Below are 17662 nucleotides of genomic sequence, written 5' to 3'. Positions count from 1 at the left end.
CATGAGTATTATTCTATTTAGATTTCAATTCCTTTTGGCAAACATTTATCTGGCAAGTGTGGGCTTTTACAGAATCACAGTATCTGTGAACTTATCGCTGAATCAAATGGATTCTCTGAATTTACTAAAGAGAACAATGGGGCCTACGACACAGAAAGTATTCATTAAAAGTTTCTTGTTTTTTTAAATAAATTTATTTATTTTATTTTATTATTATCATAATTTTTCTGTCTGCATTGGGTCTTTGTTGCTGCAGGCGGGCTTTCTCTAGTTGCAGCGAGATGGGTCTAACTCTTCGTTGCAGTGTGCGGTCTTCTCATTGTGGCGGCTTCTCTTGTTGTGGAGCATGGGCTCTAGATGCACAGGCTTCAGTAGTTGTGGCACATGGGCTCTAGAGCGCAGGCTCAGTAGTTGTGGCACACGGGCTTAGTTGCTCCGTGGCATGTGGGATCTTCCTGGACCAGGGCTTGAACTCGTGTCCCCTGCATTGGCAGGCGGATTCTTAACCACTGCGCCACCAGGGAAGGCCAAGTTTCTTGTTTTTATTCCATTCATATTTCCTGAGTATCAGATTAATATCCTTGGTCTAGGTTATACCTTGATGCACATTATAATCACTGGCCATAGCTTAAAAAAAAAAAAAATCCATGCCCCGCCCCTAGAAACTCCATTTTAATTGACCTACAGAAGGGTCCTGGCACTGGTATGTGTGTATATATGTATATACATATATGTGTATGTACATGTGTGTGTGTATATACGTATACGCACCAAGTGATTTTTTTTTGGCTGGGCCACCAGCTTGTGGGATCAAACCTGGGCCCCTTGCAGTGGAAGCCCAGAGTTCTAACCACTGGACTGCCAGGGAATTCCCCAGCAAGTGATTTTAATGTGTAGCCAGACTAGAGGATCACTGGTCTAGGTTCTGGGAATCAGAACTCATAGGACCAGATAATCTCAGATCTTACTGCCAGAAGTTATCTCATGAGTTATTTGGCCCAGTTTCATGCACTTAAGTCACTATTTTCCTAAAACTACCATCATATCTGATTTGACGACTATATTACCAATATACTCCACTGCAATTCTATTTGAGAAGAGAGGAAGAAAGCTGAAATGTCAGGGAGATATTCAAGTGCTTGTTTCCCAAACATAATCAAGTGACTGTTAAACTAATTTCTTTCTGTTTAAAAGAAATCTGTTACAGTAATAGTAGGTCCAAACTAATAACTCAGTGACTTCTGCCTCACTAACGAGTGGCATATTAACCACTTTTCCGTGATAATTAAAAATGAATTATTTTTTTAACGTTTTTATTGGAGTATAATTGCTTTACAATGGTGTGTTAGTTTCTGCTTTATAACAAAGTGAATCAGTTATACATATACATATATCTCCATCTCTTCCCTCTTGCATCTCCCTCCCTCCCACCCTCCCTATCCCACCCTTCTAGCTGGTCACAAAGCACCCAGCTGATCTCCCTGTGCTATGCGACTGCTTCCCACTAGCTATCTATTTTACGTTTGGTAGTGTATATATGTCCATGTCACTCTCTCACTTTGTCCCAGCTTACCCTTCCCCTTCCCAGTGTCCTCAAGTCCATTCTCTAGTAGGTCTGTGTCTTTATTCCCATCTTGCCCCAGGTTCTTCATGACCTTTTTTTTTAGATTCCATATATATGTGTTAGCATATGGTATTTTTCTCTTTCTGACTTACTTCACTCTGTATGACAGACTCTAGGTACATCCACCTCACTACAAATAACTCAATTTTGTTCCTTTTCATGGCTGAGTAATATTCCATTGTATACGTGTGCTACATCTTCTTTATCCATTCATCTGTCCATGGACACTTAGGTTGCTTCCATGTCCTGGCTATTGTAAATAGAGCTGCAATGAACATTGTGGTACATGACTAAAAATATGGAACGCTTCACGAATTTGCGTGTCATCCTTGCACAGGGGTCATGGTAATCTTCTCTGTATCATTCCAATTTTAGTACATGTGCTGCCGAAGCGAGCACAAAAATGAATTATTTTTTAAAAAGAGAGAACACACACACACATAGTAAAAATGAGAAAGGTATAAAAGTACACAGTAAAGTTTACCTGCCATTCCTGTCCTTGAGCCATCAAGTCTGCCTCCCTGAAGGCAGCTACTCTTATGGGTTTCCTGGGTATCTTTCCAGAGACATTATAAAGTTATATTTTATTTTCATATTTTGGCTTCAGTTAGGAATCTTTACTTCTGTAACTCTTTTTTTTTTTTTTTTTTTGCGGTACGCGGGCCTCTCACTGTTGTGGCCTCTCCCATTGCGGAGCACAGGCTCCGGGTGCGCAGGCTCAGCGGCCATGGCTCACGGGCCCAGCTGCTCCGCGGCATGTGGGATCTTCCCGGACCGGGGCACGAACCCATGTCCCCTGCATCGGCAGGCGGACTCTCAACCACTGCGCCACCAGGGAAGCCCCTGTCACTCTCTTTTTTTGACTGATCCTTCAATATTTCCTTAAGAGCAAAGGTGCTAAGGTTAGAGGGGGGAAAGAACGATCCACTGTGAGAGTGTTAAAACTTGAAAGGATCTCAGAGATCATCCTGCCCTCTGCTATTCCAAGTGTGGCTCCTGGATTAACAGGGACTTCACCTGGGGGCTTGTCAGAAATGCAGAATCTCAGACCTCACCTAGACATCCTGAAGCAGATGTTTTATCTTCACCAAATCACCAGGTGATTCGTGTGCAGTTTTAAGTTTGAGAATCATTGCTCTGATCTGACATCCTCCTTCTCAAATCAAGGAAGTGTGGGTCAACAAGGAGCCAGTAGAGAGCTGATACGACAAATCAGGTCTCCTAACAGCCTTGTCAAGTGCATTTTCTGAAATGCCTAAATTCTGGCCAGATAATCTGGTGCAGTGTTTTAATGCATTTTATTCACTATGAGCTTTGGAGTCAGACACAGCACGGTTCAAATGCTAGCTTTACCAATGGAATAGAGTAGGAGCTCAATAATGGTGATTATACTTCCTGTTATTACCATTATCTTTAAAAAATAAAGAATTTTTCAGAGCAGTTTTAGGTTCACAGCCAAACTAAGCAGAGTTCCCATTTACTCCCGTCCCCCACTATCGCTATTCGCACACATTAACAAGTGAATTACTAGCATTTGTCACTGCACTTTGCACTTGATTAAAACCTCAAAGCAATGTTTCGACAGCCTTTAACGAATCATTTACAGATTCTATGTCTGACTTAACAGAAAGACTTTAAAAAAATTTTTTAAATATATCCTGTTCTTGTCTCAGAATGCTGTTTTACTCTGGCAGTCAGGGAGGGATTTTATCAGGCAGCCTAATAAAATGCAGGGACTAAAACATAGGGAGGCTAAGGTCCTGGCAGGTTCCGTTTTCTTTCCACTGGATCTTATGTTGGAACAGAGCAGCAGGTTCTGAGGAAAAGACGTTGGGAGGTAGGAGCTAAATCGGAAACTAGGCCTTTTTATCAGAGAGCTCAGCTGGTGTCCAAAATCCCAGCCTGAGCCGGGAGCAGGGAAATCAGAACGAATGGTTGCAGGTACTTTCTGGAACTTGGGGTTTGGCGCCTTGGAAGCTCGGGTTCCGAAGAACCGCAAGGGAAAGGTGCCGATTTTGCCCTGCACAACAGAACTTAGCGTGAGACTGGAAGGAAAAGGGAGAAGCAGGAGGAGAGCTGCACATCTGAGAACGACTCTGGTAGCTGGCCGCGCAGAGCTCACCTATGGGCTGCCTAATTTCTGTCCTCGTTCGGAGCTTCTAGGGCTTGTAAACGCTTACCTTCCAGCCTTTTTCCTTTTCTTTTGAGCAGAGTTAGCTTTCTTCTTCCCACTTAAAGCCTACGACCTGTGACGTTAAAAAAAAAAGCACTTCCGGAGGGACGTTTCCTGGAGACCGGAAGTAACTGGGCTGTCTCCTGTCGCTCCTTTATACGCAGTTTTCGCGATGCCTTGTGGGAGTTGTAGGCCAGGGGCCGAGGAGACTGGGCGGTTTTTCTGGTCCTGAGGTTGGGGCCCTGACGCTGCGCGTCTTGAGGTGCAAAGAACTTCAGCGATGTTAAAAAGTTCTATGAGATTTCTATGCTATATTTTGTACTATGTATTTTTAAAGCGTTTTTTTTTAAAACCAGCATTTGTAAGTTAAATTATATTTGCTCTTTTAAAAAGCATACCAAAAAAGCATAAAGAAGAAAACAAAAGTGGTGAGATGACTATATTGACTTCGTACAAACAGTTCAGAAAGATGTTAGCTGAAGCTAAAAGCCTTTCTTCTGTACCTGCCCAGCTCCCTCTCTGAAAAGGGATTCACATATATGATTTTTAAGAAAAAAATCAGGTGCAAATGTACATACAGTTGACCCTTGAACAAAACGGATTTGAAATGCAGGGGTCCACTTTTACAGGGATTTTTTTTTTCAATAAATATATGAATTATGAAAAACTGCCCAGAAGAGATAATGCTATCATACTCTTCTCAACCTTCCTTTTTCATGTGATAATCCATCATAGAGATCTCTCCATACTGCACAAAAAGAGTATCTTACTCTTTTTTTAATGGCTTTATAGTAGTAGTTCATAACACAAATACTGTACTTTATTCATCCACTGATCTCTTCTTCTCCATCCCATTGAGGGACATTTTGGTTGTTTCCAATTTTTTTCTGTTGCAAAGAATTTTGCAATGGCCTCCTTGAACATATTTTGGTGTACATCACAGGGTAAATTTATAGAGAAAAATTGTCCAGTCAACAAAATATAAGTTTTATAAAAGTTGATGAATACCAGGGCTTCCCTGGTGGCGCAGTGGTTGAGAGTCTGCCTGCCGATGCAGGGGACACGGGTTCGTGCCCTGGTCTGGGAAGATCCCACATGCCGCGGAGAGGTTGGGCCCGTGAGCCGTGGCCACTGAGCCTGCGCATCCGGAGCCTGTGCTCCACGACGGAAGAGGCCACAGCAGTGAGAGGCCCGCGTACAGCAAAAAAAAAAAAAAAAAAAAAAAAAAAAAGTTGATAAATACCACCAAATTGCTAAATTGTACCAATTTACACTCATATCCGACAATGTATGAAGGTGTTTACTTTCTCACTTCTGCTCTAGCACCGGGTATTATCAAACTTTAGACATTTTGCTTCTCTGAGAGGTGAACAATTTATCTTCCTCTGAGTGATTAGCAGTTTCATAATTATGACTGAGGTTGCACTTATAGTTATATGTTTATTGGTTGTTTATGTTTCTGAAGGTAGTCGTATTCTTGACCCAATTTTCTGTTGGGTTGTTAATATTACTTTTTAATAAATTTATTTATTTATTTTTGGCTGCATTGGGTCTTCGTTGCTGCACTCGGGCTTTCCCTAGCTGCGGCGAGTGGGGGCTACTCTTAGTTGTGGTGTGCGGCTTCTCATTGTGGTGGCTTCTATTGTTGCAGAGCACGAGCTCTAGGTGCACAGGCTTCAGTAGTTGTGGTACGTGGGCTCTAGAGAGCAGGCTCAGTCATTGTGGAACATGGGCTTAGTTGCTCCACGGTATGTGGGATCTTCCCGGACCAGGGCTCGAACCCGTGCCCCTGCATTGGCAGGTGGATTCTTAACCACTGTGCCACCAAGGAAGTCCTGTTAATCTTTTACTTACTGATTTGTTTGCACTTTTTTTAAACTGGGGAAGTCAGCCTTTTGTCTGTTACGGGAATTGTGAAATTTTTTTCCTTGTACATTATTTATCTCCTGATTTTGCTTTTGTATTTTTATGCCACACACATGTGCTTAATGTTTTTTTTAGAGAAAATCCTTTCTTTATTATTATTATTTTTAAATGTTTATTTATTTATTTGGCTGTGTCAGGTCTTAGTTGCGGCGCACGGGATCTTTTGTTGCGGCGCACGGTCTCTCTGGTTGTGGCGCATGGGCTCTAGAGTGTGTGGTCTTAGTTGCTCCTTGGCATGTGGGATATTAATACGACCAGGGATCGAACCCACGTCCCCTGCATTGGAAGGGGGATTCTTAACCACTGGATCACCAGGGAAGTCCTTTTTCTCTTTCTTTTAAGGTAAGAAGTGGATTTATTTAGAGAGAAACACTCCACAGAGAGAGTGTAGGCCATCTCAGAAGGTGAGAGGCCCACATGTGCTTAATTTTTGCATAGTCATGTTTATTAATTTTTTTCTATGGCTTCTGAGTTATTTGGTTATGTATAATTTATTTTGATATAAGGAGGAATGGCTGTATCTTTATCATTTATCATTTCTTCAAAATACTAGACAGTGGTCCCAACATGATTTTTATTACCTTTACCATTAGAGGGAAAAACCCAGGGAACATTAAAAATACACCCTATCATAAGGTGCTGCAACAAGTTTAAATTTTTTAAATTAATTAATTAATTATTTATTTTTGGCTGCGTTGGGCCTTCGTTTCTGCACGTGGGCTTTCTCTAGTTGTGGGGAGCAGGGGCTTCTCTTGTTGCAGAGCACGGGCTCTAGGTGCGTGGGCTTCAGTAGTTGCAGCACGCGGGCTTCAGTAGTTGTGGCTCGTGGGCTCTAGAGCACAGGCTCAGTAGTCGTGGTGCATGGGCTTAGTTGCTCTGAGGCATGTGGTATCTTCCTGGACCAGGGATCGAACCCGTGTCCCCTGCATTGCCAGGCGTATTCTTAACCACTGCACCACCAGGGAAGTCCTGCAGCAAGTTTAAAGGTTAGTTTTGGGGAAAAGAGTAGAAATAAATAAGTGCACTCTACTTTTCTCAAAACACATGCTTACCTGTATTAAGTAATACTCCAAAAAGGTGCTAATATTTATTAAAATAAGTAATGAAGACTTTTCTAATCAATATACAACTTAAAAAAGAGAATAAATTGTGAAAATGATTTAAAAAATTAAAATGATTGAAGAATTCCCAAATTGAGGAAGTATTATGTATGTTCAATTATAAAGCAAAGTTTTTCTCCAGATCATCCTTTAGAAAAACATGTAGATGCCTCATACTTGTAACCTTACAAAGTTTCTCATACAATGGAAGAATAGCACTATTCTTAAATTAATACGGTTTTTCATAATATAGTATTTTAAATATGTATGTTTAAGTAAATTTAAAAAGTTGAATATTACATGTCATTTGACCATTTTATATATAACTAAATAATGAAATTTAAGTATTACATGTAGGCATTTGACTATTTTATATATAATATATATACTATATTCATATGTAATATGTACAAATATGGCCCTAAACTCATTTTTTGTTTTTGTTTTTGCATTGTCTCATTGGTGAAACTTAGACTTGGCTTTTATTCAGGCCTGGATTATGTATTCTTGCCATTTTGTTATTGTTTGATCAAGGCTTTAGTGCGGATACAGCGGTGCAATATATTAAACTTAAAAGAAGTTCTGAAGGAGAAACATCATTTAGAAAAATGGTGAAAAATACAAGAAGAAATAGCTACATGTTTTACCATATTTGCCTCTAGGCAGAGGGAGGTATGAGGCAAGTCTTCCACTTTTTTGTTAAAAACTTGGAATACTATGTCCTTTAAAAAACCCAAAACTCATGAGGATGTACAACACTGATGTAAATAAAAATTAATTTGAAAACAGGAATGTGAAGTTTGTGTTAGTTTTTATAATAAGAAAAACATGAGGATGTTTGGTTGGGCACTTCCTTTTAAGATTTTCTTTTTCTCTGATTATAAAATCACACTGTAAGCATTTTCATCAAGGGCTTATCAAATTCAACGTTTTATGTAAATATATATAAATATACATTTAAATATATATAATTAAGTTATATGTAACATACAATAATACATTAGTTTCAAGTGTACAACATAGTGATTCAATTTTTTTTTTTTCCCGCACCGCATGGCTTGCAGCATCTCAGTTCCCCAACCAGGGATTGAACCTGGGCCAAGGCACTGAAAACACTGAATTCTAACTACTAGACCAGCAGGGAACTCCCATGATTCGATATACATATACATATTTTTAAACACCAGGTGCTACTATTTTATTTTTTTAATATTTATTTATTTATTTTTATTTGGTTGCGCTGAGTCTTAGTTGCAGCACGTGTGTTCCTTAGTTGCGGCTTGGGGGCTCCTTAGTTGTGGCAGGCAAACTATCAGTTGCAGCATGCATGTGGGATCTAGTTCCTTGACCAGGGATCAAACCTAGGCTCCCTGCATTGGGAGAACGGAGTCCTACCTACTGCACCACCAGAGAAGTCCCTTGATATTTTTACACATTATAAAATAATCACCACAATAAGTCCAGTTACCATCCATTACCATGCAAAGTTGTTACAATTTATATTTTTATTTGGGGGATGTGATCTTGTAAGTAAGCCAGTCAGTACTATTATTAAAAAATAACAAAACCTCAAAGGCTTAAAACAAGTTGAGAAGGAGAGTTTTACTGAATTCTGATAGTGACAATAAATGTGGAGATATCAAAATGAGGAAAATAACCAGTAATGCTGTGTAAACCTGTAACATCACAATATAAAGGACACCTTCAACTGGGTGCTTATTGAATTGTGAGCTCTTTCTCTTTAATCCTTACCTGTATCCCAAGGGGTGCTGTGAATTGGGGACACTAAGGAGGGAGGAGCCATTCAGAGCCAAGGTGTCAGATATGTAAGCCACAGTTTAGTAAATAATATGATAGATAATACAATATGATGCAGGTGTAGTCTATTACTAGAATTGCCTAATTCCAGATTTTTGAGGAAAGGAATGAAACCTTTAGTTGATTTTATTCTGTCACATACATTATGCCTACATGGAATAACTTTGGTAAAACTCAGTTACAAGATGTAGGGGGAGCAAAGGAAATTATCAGAATTCTTAATTTTTTTAAAGAAGCAAAAACTACAGGTACTTTGTGAGTATATATTCAATAGGCTCTCAGTAAATCCCTACTGACTTACACATGTTAAGTTTCTTTTCTAAAACATGTGCCAACATGAGTGAAAGACCATAAGAACAAGAGAATTCAGTGCAGTATTCTCTGTAAGAGCCGAAGATTGGAAGTGTCTGACACTAAGGAACTGAGACACACACACACACACACACACACACACACACGCACACACACACACACACACACACATATATGTAAATATATTTGTAAATGCAATGACTGCAAAAATGAAACTCTGTTAGCAGTGGTTACCTCAGTTACCTTGGGAAGAAAACTGGGGGCTGGAAGACCAAGGGTGGAGGGACACTTACCTTTCATGCCTACCGTTTTGTACCCTTAAAATTTTGTTCTGACTACAGTCCTGAAGCCTGCGGAAAAAAATCCACATTCACAGAAATGTAGACAAGATGAAAAGGCAGAGGGCTATGTACCAGGTGAAGGAATGAGATAAAACCTCAGAAAAACAACTAAATGAAGTGGAGATAAGCAGTCTTCCAGAAAAAGAATTCAGAATAATGATAGTGAAGATGATCCAGGACCTCGGAAAAAGAATGGAGGCAAAGACCGAGAAGATGCTAGAAATATTTAACAAAGACCTAGAAGAATTAAAGAACAAACAAACAGAGATGAACAATACAATAACTGAAATGAAAACTACACTAGAAGGAATCAATAGAAGAAAAACTGAGGCAGAAGAACGGATAAGTGACCTGGAAGACAGAATGGTGGAATTCACTGCTGCAGAACAGACTAAAGAAAAAAGAATAAAAAGAAATGAAGACAGCCTAAGAGACCTCTGGGACAACATTAAACGCAACAACATTCGCATTATAGGGGTCCCAGGAGGAGAAGAGAGAAAGGACCAGAGAAAATATTTGAAGAGATTATAGTCGAAAATTTCCCTAACATGGGAAAGGATATAGCCACCCAAGTCCAGGAAGCACAGCGAGACCCATACAGGAAAAATCCAAAGAGAAACATGCCGAGACACATAATAATCAAATTGGCAAAAATTAAAGACAAGGAAAAATTATTAAAAGCAGCAAGGGAAGGGCTTCCCTGGTGGCACAGTGGTTGGGGGTCTGCCCGGTTTACAGGGCAGAAATAGAGACACAGATGTAGAGAACAAACGTATGGACACCAAGGGGGGAAGGCGGTGGGGTGGTGGGTATGGTGGTGTGATGAACTGGGAGATTGGGATTGACATGTATACACTGATGTGTATAAAATGGAAGACTAATAAGAACCTGCTGTATAAAAAAATAAATAAAATAAAATTCAAAAAAGAAAAAAGAGCGACAGTATAACATGGGAAGTCTATTCAACACTCTGTAATAACCTAAATGGGAAGAGGATCTGTAGATGAATAGGTATGTATATGTACAAATGAATCAGATTGTATATTCCTAGAACAAGCAATATTGTAATCAAATTACTCTGATAAAAAATTAAAAATAAAAAAAGCGAAAAATAAGTCATGAGACATAAAAAAAAAAAAAAAGAAAGAATTGCAGGTGTATTAGTCAGGGTTCTCCAGAGAAACCAAACCAATAAGATTTGTGTGTGGATAGAGACAGAGATAGATAGATAGAGAGAGAGAGAGAGAGAGAGAACAAAAAAAAAATTTTTGTTCTATGTGAATGTAGTGCCCATTAAAAAATAAAATTTAAAATTCAAATTCAGGGTTAAACCACATTTGTCATTGTTTTCCAGCTATTCCTTCCTTCAAATGCACACAGCCACCAGATTTAATCTTCATAAAATTTCACTTTTAACATGTCACATGCTTGAGAAACTACAGCAGTTCCCTGTTACCTCCACACTCGCTCAGTGTTCTTGGCCTGATCATCAAGGCTCTCAACATTCTGGCCCAGGGCTCATCTTCAACACTAGTCTTAAAGGCTTTTCAACACATTCTGCTGTAAAGTTGTTTTCCTCACCTTTCCCTGAACATGCTATGGACATTTTCATCTCTCTTCGACAGCTTTTGCATTTTGCCCCTTCCTCCTTTTTTCCATGTAATTTGTGAATGCGTCTATGAATTTCTTTTAAATTTTCCCTCAAAACCACACAATTTAGCATTTGATTATGTAATGTGCTAAAGCTTAATTTGAGTTAATCTTGTGTTCTCAACGAAATTAATTTTCTGGTATGTGAGGTGTGGTGATTAAAGCATAGTCTTATTCAAGGAATAAGGAGCAGGGTTCAGCATTGTTTCCATTGCACTGTGATTCCTGTAAGCAAGGGATCACTCAGAGGAGACAACAATTGGACCTGCCAGTGGCCAAGACCCCTGTGAGAGGGGAAGCTCTGCGATGGCAGGATTCATTTCGTTCTTCTATGTTCAACCCACTGCACAGTGTTAGCTGCTTCGAAGGGTGAATAAATTGGCTTATTACATGCAGTAGAGCATGCAACAAACCAAACCAAACCAACTGAAGAACAAATTCTTGAATAGCGCCCTCTGAATTGTCATCTCTACTAAGTCAGTAAATAGCTATGTGATGTTTGGTGTTTTGTAGTTTTTATTGACTTATTTTTTTATATCTTTATTGGATTATAATTGCTTTACAGTGTTGTTAGTTTCTGCTGTACAACAAAGTGAATCAGCTCTATGTATACATATATCCCCATATCCCCTCCCTCTTGAGCCTCCCTCCCACCCTCCCTATCCCACCCCTCTAGGGGGTCACAAAGCATCAAGCTGATCTCCCTGTGCTATGCAGCAGCTTCCCACTAACCGTCCATTTTACATTTGGTAGTGTATACATGAACTGACTTGTTTTTTATTGCTTTTTTCTTATTACTCGAATATTATATGTTTATCTTAGCAAATGTAGATAAGCAAAAAGAATGAAATATATAAAAATAGGTGACCCTGTTACCTAGTGACAATTGGTCTATTTTGGTGTATATGCTTTTGCATATTTTATAAATATACATACCATATACAGATGGTCCCTGACTTACAATGGTTCAGTTTAGGATTTTTCAAGTTAACAATGGTGTAAAAGAGATACGCGTACAGTAGAAACCGTACTTTGAACTTTGAATTTGGATCTTTTCCCAGGCTAGCGACATGTGGTATGATACTCAATAAGTATTTAATAAGTTACATGAAATATTCAACACTTTATTATAAAATAGGCTTCTGTTAGGTGATTTTTCCCAACTGTAGGCTAATGTAAGTGTTTTGAGCACATTTAAGGTAGGCTAGGCTAAGTTATGGTGTTCAGCAATTTAGGTGGGTTAAAAGCATTTTTGACTTAGGATGGGTTTATCGTGTTGTAACCCCACGGTAAGGGGTCAAGGAAGATCTGTATATTTACAAAACAGGAATCATACCATACTTCTAAAACTTAACTTTTATATTTTTTTCCTTTTTAAATTATACCCAATCATGTGCATAAGTCTCAATGCTCAGTGAATGTTTACAATAATGCATATTGTTTGTAACCTTTTTATTCATCTGACAATGTGTGAACGTTTCCCAGGCATTAAATATTTTTCTATATCATTTAAAATGACTACACGGTATACTACTGTGGATCATTATTTAAATGATTGTTGGACATTTAATTTTCCTAAAAAATTTTCATTATTGTAACTGTGTTTTGGTAAAGATAACCAGCTGTATCTTTGTACACATTCTTGATTATAATCTTTGCATAAATTCCTAGGTATGGAATTGCCTAGACAATATTATGTAAAATTCTGACTTTTGAAAGCCAATTTCCATTTCAGAAAGGATGTACCAGTTTCTTCTGCTGCCACTAGATTTTTCTTTTAAATATTCATTTATTTATTTGTCTGTGCCTGTTCTTAGTTGCAGCACGCGTGATCTTCGTTTTGGCATGCGGGATCTTAGTTGAGGAATGTGGGATCTAGCTCCCTGACCAGGGATCAGACCCAGGCTCCCTGCATTGGGAGTGCGGAGACTTAGTCACTGAACCACCAGGGAAGTCCCCTGTTGCCAGCAGATGTTGAATGTGTCTAGGACTCTTTACTAACTTTAATATGCAGAAGGTGAGAACAATATTGGTCTAGGAAAAGAGCCTTCCATTGCATTTAATAAAACATGAGTGGCTGCTTTACCAAAATTCCTTTCTTAATCATCTTTTCTCTTTGTTCTTTAGAACAACATCAAAGCATTGTCCTGCCTGTTCTCAGGATAGAGAGTAATGGCAGCAAACTTTTTTTTCTGGGCAAGGTTGTCTAGTGTTCGAGGGATATAACTTTTCTTTTTGATTGTGGTAAAGTATATATAACAAAAAATTTACCATTTTAAGCGTACAGTTCAATGGCATTAAGAACATTCACACTGTTGTGCAACCATCATGCCCAGGACATTTTTCATCTTCCCAAACTGAAACTCCATACCCATTAAACAGTAACTCCCCATTTGTCCCTCCCCCCAGCCTCCTGGTAACCTCTCTTTTTCTTTCTGTTTCTATGAATTTGACTACTCTATGTATCTCATATAAGTGAAACCATACAGAATTTGTCTTTTGTGATTGGTTTATTTCACTTAGCATGTCTTCAAGGTTCATCCATGTAGCATGTGTCAGAATTTCCTTCCCTTTTAAGGCTGAATAATATCCCATTGTATGTATATACCACATTTTGTTTATTCTTCTGTTAATGGACACTTGGGTTGCTTCTACGTCTTGGCTATCGTGAATAGTGATGCTATGATTATGGGTGTACAAATATCTGTTTGAGTTCCTTTTTTCAATTCTTTTGGGTATACCAGAAGTGGAATTGCTGGATCATATGGTAATTCTATGTTTAATTTGTTGAGGAATCACCACTGTTTTTCACAGCTGTAACTTCATATCCTTTTAAGGCCATTTGTTAGTTATTCTGGTCAGGATTTTGGGATGCCCAAATGGGCCTCCAAATACCTCAAGGGTTGTGAAATTTCCAAAACAAAATTTGTACTTCGTTTTAAAATTCCACACCAAACTTTCAGCAAGAAATGATATATAATGACGGATTAGTAAAAATGGGACTTCAGTGATTTCTCTTTAGAAATAAACCTTAAAAAATGTATATTGGTGAGCTCAATGAAAAAGTATTTCTTTAAGGCAATAGTTTATGGAGGCATTTAAAGGGTTAAGGCAGTTAAAATGTATCCCTGACCACTCACTTTCTTCTCTAAATCCTGCATTTCTTAGGGCCACAGTGAGCTGAAATACAGGCACCCTGGACCCACCCTAGGCCAGACACACTCCTGAGTGTGGAGAGAGCCAGCCCAGGAGAAATGGCACAGTGATCAGACCCCAGTCATCATACAGTTCTCCTTCTCACTGGCACATTTTATTTCCTTTGTGACACAAATCACTATTTTAAATAATCCTCTTTGTTTGCATGTGTCTCCCTCTGTCAGAATGTAAGCTCCCTAAAAACAGAGACTTGTTTACCACACCTTTTTCTACAATTGTGCTGAATATAAAATAGGTCCTCAATAAATATTTATTGAATGAATAGATTGTCAAATGAATACAAACTTGCTTTCTTAGTCTATTTCTTTCTACTCTTAAACTATTTTAAAATTTATGAAATACTGTAAACACTCAGAAAAGCGCCTACTACTCATGTTTAACAAATCCTAAGATTTTACCATAATGCTTCAATTTTTTTTCTATCCCTTAAAAAAAATGGAAAAAGATAAAAATATATAGGAGATGAAGAGATGGCCAATTTGGGGAGTGTGTAAAAATGGACAGTCTTTGTCGACTCATGAGAGAAATGGTTCATCTACGTCGCTTACATAAATTCAAACTACAGATCCCAGGCAGCACTGCAACAGTTCTGCTCGTGGGCTATTCTTTTCTCTTGTATAAACAGCCAATGAAAGGTAGAGTTTACAAAGGTCTAGGATGACATCTGGTGTGTTGACTGTGGCCAGACTTAAATCTAGTTATTGTCGTTTGGAACGCGCAGCTGTAAACCAGACCTCATAGGGCTTTTCCTGTTAATTCGCAGTTCATTGTGCCTCTTGTTTCAGAGGGAAGAAAAGCTGATTTAGTAATCTAAATGGACGCGATACTGAATTACAGGTTGGAAGATAGTGAAGATTACTACACGTTACTGGGATGTGATGAACTGTCTTCGGTAAGGCAGTGAATAATGCCGTTCTTTTTCACAACAGTATTTCAAGTTTTTATTTAAGGTTTTAATTTGGAACTTACGTTGCCTAAAAATCTAATCTTGTATTATTTTAAAGCACTTTTGGCTCAGAGAAAGTTAAGGACTTAAATATGTGCTGGGTCTTTACTTGAATAATGTCCTTTTTCAGTTTTATGGAAGCTTCTGATTGAATATGTGTATTCTGTCACATGGCCATAGACTCTATTTCAAATATACTAAAAATACATATTTGAAATTTAATTGTAATTGCTATTGGCAGTGTTTCATAGTATACATAAGCTATTTCTTTATTATGGTAAGTTACACTGTAATTGAGATGAGATGTAATTTTCTAGCAATTAGTGATTTTAAAATGTTTTATTAAAATATGTACTTTTATGTGAGTAGTTAAATTATATAAACCAAGAAACATCGTTTTATGTTAATATTTCAAATTGTGTGAGAGGAATTACTTCTTTAAAGTCTGGCTTCTGAAACAAAATGTGTGAAAACTCTATAATTGTTCACTTGATCTACAATGGAACAATGTTTTTAAAGGTCCCCGTAGATAATTATAAAGGTTGTAAAAGTTTTTTAAATTATGGAAAGCTCATTTATAATTCTACCTCCCAAGGGTAACACTATTAATGTCTGGTATATTAATCACCAGTCTTTTTCCTATATATATATTTTTGAAGACAAGTTCGCTTTTTATCTGTTAACATTATAACAAGGATTTCTCCAGGCTACTAAAGATTCTTCATATATATGTTAATGATTGCATATTTCATTTTACTATTGTACCACAATTGGTTATTCTCTTATTGTTAAACATTTCATTTATTTACAGTTTTTTAATATTTTAAATATTGAGATGAATATGAAATATATTTCAATTATATTATTAAATATGTTCATATTATTTTATATTTATATAACAAGTATTAAAATATTTATTTTATTACTAAAATATAGCTATTAATATTAAAATATTTTAAAGCAAATTATTTTTCTATTCATCTTTGTTTCATAAGGCTGGAGTTAAGTAATAAAATGTACTTCATTTTGTTTGGAGAATAGAATAATATTGGACACAAGGGATTATCTCTAATTTCGTCACCCTGAGGAAGTTATCTTAGGTTCCTTGTAGTTAAACACACTTAGAGCAACTGAGAAAGCTTATTATGTGTTATTCATACTTTGGATTATACTCTTGCCAGATAATTTTTGAAGGAACTATCTGAATCAAAGGAACATAATTTAATTTGAAAAGTTTCACGATTTGGATTTATAAAAAATATTGTCATGCTAGGTTATAAAGTAAAGGTTGTAATAGCCCCTTAATAAATCTCTTGACCCTTTAGTCAGTCTTTTGTAGTTATGTTATTGTCTTTTCAATCTTTCCACAAAGAAAGATTAGTCTTGAATAGACTACGGTGTATACCGTAGCATATATTAAAAGGAGAATAAAAGCATTGTCTTGACATTCCTTCTTCTGGATGTATTTTACTAATTCTGTCAATGGCATAGCATGTGTAGGTAACAGTCATTTATTTAAAATGCAATGACTTGTCACAATTTTGTCGATTCTTTTTATATATATCTTCCCCCGTGCCCCACCTTTTTTTTTGTTTGTTTTGGCCACACCGGCTCGGCTTGCGGGATCTTAGTTCCCTGACCAGCGATCAAACCCGTGCCCCCTGCAGTGGAAGGGCGGAGTCCTGACCACTGGACTTCCAGGGAATTCCCCTCTCCCCTCTTTTTATATGTATCCTTCTCACTGAAAAATATTTTAATGCCTTTTTTTGAGTATTACTATGACATTTCCTTTACTTGTGTTGCATGGATTTTCTTTACTTCAAATATTCCTTGATCTGATGCTCTAAAAAAATTAACCAGAACTGTTCCTATCCAAGAGCAATTTAGCAGTTATAATTTCAAAGCAGCTTGATATTTTGATTCCACTTACAACAATTGAGTTAGATACACACATAATTCTTTGCTTTAGTATACAGTTCTTACACTTTAAAGCGTGTGTTGGAAATTAATTAAATGACATATATAAGGCCATGGGAAGATTTCCATGCTGCTGAGTAGGAAACAAATACCCCCTGTTCAAAAACATTTACTGAAATTTGAGCCCAAATCAGTTAGCTTTTTCTCCCTAAATCAGATTTTACATAGACGCATGCTATGAAATCTTCTGAAGTCCTTATTGATGCATATACCACACACTAGTGGTGTAAGGCAGCCTCTTGGGTGTGGATCTTAATTAATTTTTTAATATCTGGTCAACATTTCAGTAGTAATAAGACTTTCTCATTTCAAGATTTCATGGACTTGAAAACTGAGCATAAACTCAATAAATAGAAACACCTATTTTTTTTTCTAGTTCTCTTTCTTATTGACTTCAGACCACTTGGGTTTAAATCTTAACCATTTATTGGCTATGTGACCTTGGGAAAATTATTTCACTTTTCTATGGCTGGGTTTCCTAATCTGCAAATGGGGATAATAATAGTACTCACCTCATGGAGGTGTTGTTGGGATTAAATGAGACATGATACATAAGGTGCTTAGAATGGAGCCTGGCAT

General features: G+C 37.6%; 1 protein-coding gene, 1 long non-coding RNA gene and 1 other non-coding gene across 3 annotated transcripts in view; 1 reads left to right on the top strand and 2 right to left on the bottom strand.

Annotated features, from left to right (window-relative positions):
• Positions 1–201: 201 nt before the first annotated feature.
• LOC125961072 (uncharacterized) lies at positions 202–3907 on the bottom strand. The gene is made up of 2 exons (XR_007471398.1): positions 2109–3907; positions 202–2007 (listed from the first exon to the last, which is right to left on the bottom strand). It is a non-coding gene; the product is annotated as an uncharacterized LOC125961072 (long non-coding RNA).
• On the bottom strand, positions 1917–2023 carry LOC117199240 (U6 spliceosomal RNA). The gene has a single exon (XR_004480444.1). It is a non-coding gene; the product is annotated as a U6 spliceosomal RNA (small nuclear RNA).
• Positions 3908–14791: 10884 nt separating the features above from the next.
• The window catches only part of DNAJC12 (DnaJ heat shock protein family (Hsp40) member C12), a 33707-nt gene continuing 30836 nt past the window's right edge, over positions 14792–17662 (top strand). The window contains exon 1 of the mRNA XM_004280827.3: positions 14792–15052. Coding sequence (XP_004280875.1) covers positions 14975–15052 — 78 coding nt within the window. The 5' untranslated portion in view covers positions 14792–14974. The remainder of the gene's footprint in view (positions 15053–17662) is intronic.

Source organism: Orcinus orca, chromosome 14, assembly GCF_937001465.1.
Source record: "Orcinus orca chromosome 14, mOrcOrc1.1, whole genome shotgun sequence".
Lineage (NCBI taxonomy): Eukaryota > Metazoa > Chordata > Mammalia > Artiodactyla > Delphinidae > Orcinus > Orcinus orca.
The sequence above is the reverse complement of the archived record's forward strand: the minus strand, read 5'-3'. Positions and strand labels throughout refer to the sequence as shown.